This window comes from Silurus aristotelis (genome assembly GCF_946808225.1).
Source record: "Silurus aristotelis genome assembly, chromosome: 21".
Lineage (NCBI taxonomy): Eukaryota > Metazoa > Chordata > Actinopteri > Siluriformes > Siluridae > Silurus > Silurus aristotelis.
The window spans coordinates 17,058,340-17,065,744 of record NC_139594.1 but is presented as its reverse complement, the minus strand read 5'-3'; the positions used below and the strand labels follow the sequence as shown (position 1 = coordinate 17,065,744).

General features: G+C 42.4%; 1 protein-coding gene across 2 annotated transcripts in view; it reads left to right on the top strand.

Moving 5' to 3' along the window:
- The first annotated feature begins 500 nt into the window (after positions 1 to 500).
- Positions 501 to 7,405, top strand: part of ctnnal1 (catenin (cadherin-associated protein), alpha-like 1) — a 79,762-nt gene continuing 72,857 nt past the window's right edge. Inside the window, exons 1-2 of one of the 2 annotated variants that reach the window (XM_083523600.1) lie at positions 501 to 1,004; positions 1,107 to 1,252. In XM_083523600.1, the coding sequence (XP_083379726.1) occupies positions 1,136 to 1,252 (117 nt within the window). In that variant the 5' untranslated portion in view covers positions 501 to 1,004; positions 1,107 to 1,135. Of the gene's footprint in view, positions 1,253 to 7,405 lie in introns of both variants that reach the window. The other variant, XM_083523601.1, reaches the window with a different exon arrangement.

Genomic DNA, 7,405 nt, shown 5'->3' with positions numbered 1-7,405 from the left:
GGCAGCTTAAAAATACTGCATGACCCCCTCCCCCCCACAACCCAGAGCCTTAGGTTACATCTACACTAATCCGAATAAATAGAAAAACGGCGTTTTCGTCTAAAAAAGCTCCACGTCTACACGTCCTTTTCAATCAATGACTAAAAATGTGCCATCGTTTCCGAGAGCCACCGTTTTCACGGTACACACTGCGACATGAAAACTGAGTTGTTGTTTTTTATTATCCACTTTGGAGAGCGTTTTCAAAAAGCCATGTTTCTGTTGAATGAAAACTTGGTGTGGACAGAAGGCGAAAACGGAGAGAAAAACATATTTTTAAGAGAAAACCCATTAGAGTGGACATGGCCTTAACCGCTGTGTTACCACCTCCCATTACGGTCGTAAAAAAGGTCAATAGCGCAACCAGGATTGAGAAACCAGGCCGAGATTTACAGTGTTTAATCTTTGCTCATTTCCTGACCAGGGAATAGAATAAATTCTTTAAAACCTTGCTGTTTTTTTCCCCTTTAAACACCTTCTTCCTTCATGTTGACTTGTAATTAAGATTTCAGGATATAACACACTTCTGTATAACTGTGCTGTAGTACAGATTTGCTCCTAGCTCCCTGTTCCTTATTTTAACTCTGGTTCCACTTCTTGGGCTTTTGTGGTGTTTCATGAGTCAGAAACAAGGCGTGCTATTCCCGGTTCGGTTATTTTAGAAACTTTATCTCCAGATGGGAAACAGCCAACTCTCAGTGCGTGTTAACCGGCCGTGTTTCCCTCTCGGTGTTCCTGCGCCCACCCACTCTCCTGTGTGTGTGTGTGTGTGTGTGTGTGAGAGAGAGAGAGAGAGAGAGAGAGAGAGAGTGTGTGTGTGTGTGTGTGTGTGTGTGTGTGTGTGTGATGGTGTGTCCCGTTCAGCCTGCCTACTCTCTGTAGCTGTTCCAGCCACTACATGGAGAAGGGGAAGGGGAAGGACAGGCAGCTGAAACACGGCGTTTCCGAGTAGCGCACAAGCCCTGGTGGGAAACACACTGTGTGTTAAAAAAAAAAATCACCGCACCATTGACCGCTTTTTTTTAATTCTATTGACTGCATTTATTTCCCTCACCCGGTCCCTGAAGCCTATAATTAGGTGAGAACCCGCTCGGGAATGGCTTCGTCTCCGAGCGGCTGCAGCGGCAACAGCGGCGGTGGTGGTAACTTTGATTGCGGACTCGAAATCAAAACTCGGTCGGTGGAACAAACCCTCATCCCGCTGGTGTCTCAGGTGAGCTTTCTGTCCGAGCGGCTGCTTCCTCTTTAGAATAAACAAATCAATAATTAAGTAAATAAATAAACGAACTAACTCGTGGTGTAGTATTGCGTAGCTCACATTGTGTTTATGTAATGAAAGTTTGTGTATTGTTCTGCTGCTCGGGGTTTCGGTTTAAAACGAATCACAGGAGCCGGAGAGAGGAGGAGGAGGAGGAAGCAGGTTTTCTGGGAAAGTGGTTTATTGCAGTCTTTAGGAACTCATCCGGGGGTTGCTGGGGGGATTAGGGTTAGGATTGGGGTTAGGGTTTGGGTTGTGACTGGACTGGTGTTTGTGTTGTGGTTAGAGTTGGTGTTGGTGTTGGGGTTAGGGTTATGATTGGGGTTGGTGTTGGGGTTACAGTTAAGATTGGGGTTAGGGTTATGATTGGGATTGGTGTTGGGGTTACAGTTATGATTGTGGTTTGGTGATAGGGATACAGTTATTGTTGGGGTTAGGGTTATAATTGTGGTTGGTTTTGGGGTTAGGGTTATAATTGTGGTTGGTTTTGGGGTTAGGGTTATGATTGTGGTTGGTTTTGGGGTTAGGGTTATGATTGTGGTTGGTTTTGGGGTTAGGGTTATGATTGTGGTTGGTTTTGGGGTTAGGGTTATGCTTGGGGTTGGTTTTGAGGTAGGGTTATGCTTGGGGTTAGGATTATTATTGGGGTTGGTCTTGGGGTTAGGGTTATGCTTGGGGTTGGTTTTGAGGTAGGGTTATGCTTGGGGTTGGTCTTGGGGTTAGGGTTATGCTTGGGGTTGGTTTTGAGGTAGGGTTATGCTTGGGGTTGGTCTTGGGGTTAGGATTATTATTGGGGTTGGTTTTGGGGTTAGGATTATTATTGGGGTTGGTTTTGGGGTTAGGGTTATGGTTGGGGTTAGCATTATTATTGTGGTTGGTTTTGAGGTTAGGGTCATGATTAGGGTTGGTTTTGGGGTTCAGGGTTATGGTTGGGGTTAGGATTATTATTGGGGTTGGTTTTGGGGTTAGGGTTATGATTAGGGTTGATTTTGGGGTTAGGGTTATGATTGTGGTTTGGTGATAGGGATACGGTTATTGTTGGGGTTAGGGTTAGGGTTATGATTGGGGTTGGTTTTGGGGTTAGGATTGTGTTTGGAGCTAGGGTTAGGGTTATGATTGGGGTTATGGTTGGGAAACCGGTTTATTGCCATGTCATTTGTGTCCCTATGGGTTCAGCCTGGGTGTATTAGTGCAGTCTGACACTCTGGATTAGAAAACACAGAGCTCATGTTTCACTGACCACCCCCATGCTCATGCATGTGAATACACACTATTACACTTGCATACAGCCTTTGGATCATAAAGCTACTTCCTAAAAATAAATTTTTAATAGGGGTTTCCCCACATCAGAACCCCCCCCCCCCCCCCCAAAAAAGGGTGAAATTCAAATTTATCACATCTTTGAAAATCAAGTTATATAAACTTCTTCCTTTCTTGCTTACAAAACTTGAAAAACATGAAACAACTCACATGGCGATGTGACAGACATTTTATTATTTTCCCTGACGTGCACCTAAAATTATCTGAACCCTTTCTTAAATTTATGGACAAATAAAGCGTGTATTGAGTGTATTACTAAAAGTAATCTTGTTTGTATTGAATAGTTCAGGATTTCCAGGCAAAGAAGAGAATGTCTTTAAAAGATTAATCCTGTACTAGTCTTGTGATCAACCAATTAAATGCTTCATTCAGTGGGTATGTCCCACCCCCTGGGGTGTGGATTGTACTTTCAGCTCGTTAGCAGCCCACAGGCTTCCTGTGTGATCTTTCTTTTTACATCTCTGCTTTTGCCACGTGGGGGGGGTGCGATGTGATTCACCCCTGTTAGGATCCGGTTTCAAATCGATTCAATGCAATGCGATGCAATGAAAAAAAAAATATGATGGTATCATATGCAATATGGTACAGATAGTTCACTATGATGTCTTTGGTAGTAATTTGCTATTTGTAGTGCAAATAAAAGATTAAATAAAACCAGACGTTTTTTTCTTGTTGTGTCTCCAAGGAAGATGCAGCTCTACCTCTGCCATGTTAATCTGTATTCTATGTGACTCTCAGGACATGCCTTGGTCTCCATAGCGATGATATACGTCATATTTACGTAGCAGCCACGGCGCTGAGAGAACGCGCTTGAGAAACGGTTTAGCGGAGAGAAAACGATCTACATATCAAATATTGGTCACAAATTATGAGTCACTCTCTGAGTGATAAAAGTATAACGCAACTAATATTAATTATACGTAAATAAATCGTAACTTTGATACTGATGCCCCGATGCGAATCGGTGAATCTCACCACCCCGACACTATATGGCTGCATGGCAACACAGTGCTTTTTTTTTTTGTGGGTGCACAACATTTAAAAAAAATGTTTAAAACAGTGCCTGGTTACGTTTAAATACCACTCTATTCCTTCCCTGACCTCTTGGGTACATCAGTTTGGACACAAACCTCTCGCTTTGCCTTGTGGGGTTTCAAAAGTACGCCAGATGCTCTGCATTTCCTTTTCACATGAGACTACAACACGGCATAACTCCTAAAAATAGCACACTATGTAGTTGATAGCACTGTTTCAACCAGATATACAGTTTTGGCACTCAAGGTACTCTCTGTAAAGGTCAATAGTGTTGATGGTGAGCGCGATGGAGTTAAAAGGTCAGTGATAGAAGGTTTGCCAATCGTCCATTCAGTTAGCAGAAGAAAAGAGGGAGCTTTTCTGAGTGTTCTTTCGTAGCCTTGCAGAGCTCAGACAATAAGCTTGGCCTGATCGTAACCCTTCCCCCTTTCTAGGGATTTTGGTCCATTCCTTGGGAGCTCATTTCAAATGTATGCATGCAGACAAGAAGAGGCTGCTGAAACCCAGAAAGCGCCTGCATGCTGTCACAACAGCTTATGGAGAAACGGACGGGAATGGATGATGCGTCATTGTTGTAACAGTACCTCTAGATCACCAAATCGATGTAGCTGCCTATTCATGAAGCCGTTAGTTCGAGCTCTGTGCAGTTAGTGAATATCCAGCTTGTGGCTGAAGGTCAGTGGGAAGAACAGTTGTTTTTCCTTCTTCTAGTAATTTTCGTCAAAAGTTTTCTTCGGTGAGGCGTTTCTTTTTACCCGCTTCCCACAGCGAACATACAGCGGCGGTCAGGGTTTTATCCCGGCCAATGAGTAAATAATCTCTGTAAATATAAGAGCAAATGTCACGCTTCAGCATGGAGGCTGTGCAATGCTGTATGAGTGTGCGAGGGAGGTGCACTGATAAACCAGGGAGGAAATGAAGTGAGAAGTGTGTGTGTGTGTGTGTGTGTGTGTGTGTGTGTGTGTGTGTGTGTGTGTGTGTGTGTGTGTGTGTGTGTGTGTGTGTGTGTGTGTGTGTGTTTGCTCATTTGGAGGGATGTGCAGTCTGTGCTGATCATCTCCCTCTCTGTTATCAGCTTCACTCCTATGGCTGTGAAATAATCATGCCTTTAGACTCCGAGACCACACGCTCGACCGAATTTGTTTTCCTGCCTTGTCTGCGTCAGCTTCTAGATCTGTTCTAGATTTTATAATATTCAAAATAATTATAATTCAAGAAGAACTTAAGGGGCCACCCTTATCCTTTCGTAACCTGGTATGGCAGGGACATATCACGGATAACATATTTGCATTGGGGGGTAAAAAACAATTGATATAATTCTATATATTTATTATGTGTTTTACTTTTATTATTTCGAAAGCGACCAATAATTTGCAACCAATATTTGATTTTAATATCAAATCTATCTTTTGAGCGCCTGAATGACGTACCACAACACTACGGAGACCGAGGCGTATTCTACGAGTCACATAGAGTCTCATACAGATTGACATGGCAGAGGTAGAGCTGTACCTTCCTGGGGACAGACAGGAAAAGAACATCTGGTTTTATTTCATCCTTTATTAAAAGATTAAAAGTCAGAAGGCACTTAAATAAATTGATGATTTGCTGTCTGTCTGAACCAAAGAAATCAAAGCAAAGCGAATCGTATCGTATCGCATCTCATCGGTAGCTGCTTCATATGTGTCTTTAAAGTATCGTATTGTTGGCTCATTTAGATTCACACCTCTTATACAATATATACTATTTTTAAGCATGCAGAACAAGAACTCTGTACCCTCCGGTCAATTTTGTCTTCTGTCCCGTCAGTGCTCTTTGACCTGTGCTTCTCCAACTCTCACACTAATAATGGTGCTTTTCCTTTAAACAGCACAAACGCCAAGCCCACACTCATCACACTGAAGATTTTTGAACAAGAAAGAAACAAGTGTGGATAAATCAGTAGACCAGGAAACCCACATGATTAAGTGTTGTACACATGAAAATGTGCTACAAGGTAAAACAATCTACCAGGAAGTGAGAGAATACCTCAGGCCAGCATTCAGAGGTATACCTTTAAAAAAAATCCTGTCGAGGATTAAAACAAAACATGTTTTCCTTACTGTCGTTGGCCTACATGGGTAAAAATGGACTGAACCAGCTGACTAGCCTGTCATACTATAATTACATTATGTCGGTTAAGATTTTTTTTTTTAGCCCAGTCAGTTAGGTTTGACGACCAGAACATTGGACCGGACAGCACATTAGAGCTTTCACTTGCATCCACTCCTGAGAGAAGCTGTTTCATCCAAGCTTTAAACAGGATGTGTCTGACTGCTTTGATAATCGGGAACAATTTTAGCTCCACCCATATGTCCGCATTAGAACGGTCACCAAATAAATCCTGTCTGTTCTAGCTGAAAATCATGTCAATGCGGATGTTTGCAGCCAATTTGCTGAGCTGTCTGATGGAAAAAAGTGCTTTAGTGGTGTTTTTATGTGGATATTTTTTGAAAAGTGATTTTTGACGTCAGAACACGAACCTGTGTCAAGCTGTGTTATGAATGTGCCAGGATTTGGATTATCATGGCTGCTGAATTGGATGTTACTTTGTGGTTTGTATTTTGTGCACCTCTGGAGCACAGAGGGATAAGAGCCTTGGTCAGGGGCCCCAAGAGTGGCAGCTTGGCGATACCATGGCTTGAACCACGACCTTCCGATCAGCAACCCAGAGCCTTCACCGTTGAGCTAGGTTATTGCTATTTGTATTCTTGGCATATTCACAAGGCATTTGACATATGAAAAAAAAAAAAAATATATATGTGTGTGTGTGTGTGTGTGTGTGTGTGTGTGTGTGTGTGTGTGTGTGTGTGTGTGTGCGCGTGCACGAGGCCTGAAGGACAGAACTTTGTATATCTCAATTTGAGTTTCAGTTATCTAACAATATCACAGGACTGGCTTAAAAAAGCGTTTAGAGTGCACACTTTACAATAAATGGTCCAGCCTACCTTATAAACAGAAGATTTGTTTCTTCTTGATACCATTCACACATTCTTTGTCATTTGAAACATCCCTAACTTACACTATGTAGACAAAAGCACATTACTATGTGCTTGTTGAACATACCATTCAACTTCCTGTTTCCTGTTATAATAACTTCCACTCTCCTGGGAAAATGTTTCACTAGATTTTGTGGAGATTTGTGCTCATTCAGCCAGGAACATTGTTGTGTCAGAACAGGTTTGGGTCTCCTAGTTCAAGTGATTAATCCTATTGCATCCTAAGCCTTCAGTTTGGGAAAGAGCTAGAAGAGTTTGGAAAAGTCTCGTGTCCCAGTACCTTTGTCCATCGTCGTGTACGTTAGTCTACGGTGGCTCTCACTAACTTTTGCAACTTTTCCTCTGTGGTTTATTAGGTTAGCTCGTCACGCCCGGGTGTTGCACGATCTCAGATCTAAAGCCAGGACAGGATTTATGAAGGTTCCACTGAGTCTTTGATCTGATCAGCCCAATTCTGAAATCCTGTAAAAAAGAAAAGGCTCATTATTACATATTTGTGCTGGCTTTGTCTTTTGTTTTTGCCAAGCTGAGCACTTTTTTTTTTTTCTTCTTCCACCCCCAAAAAAATATTTACAGCTATAATTGGCCCGAGAGTTCTTTTCGTTCTTTTGTCGACCGTTCATGCATTCGTGAATACAGAGGCACTTGCACTTCCGTAAATGAAAACGTTATTAGGTTGTGAATGCGTGGGAGTATTCCGTTAAACACGCAAAAC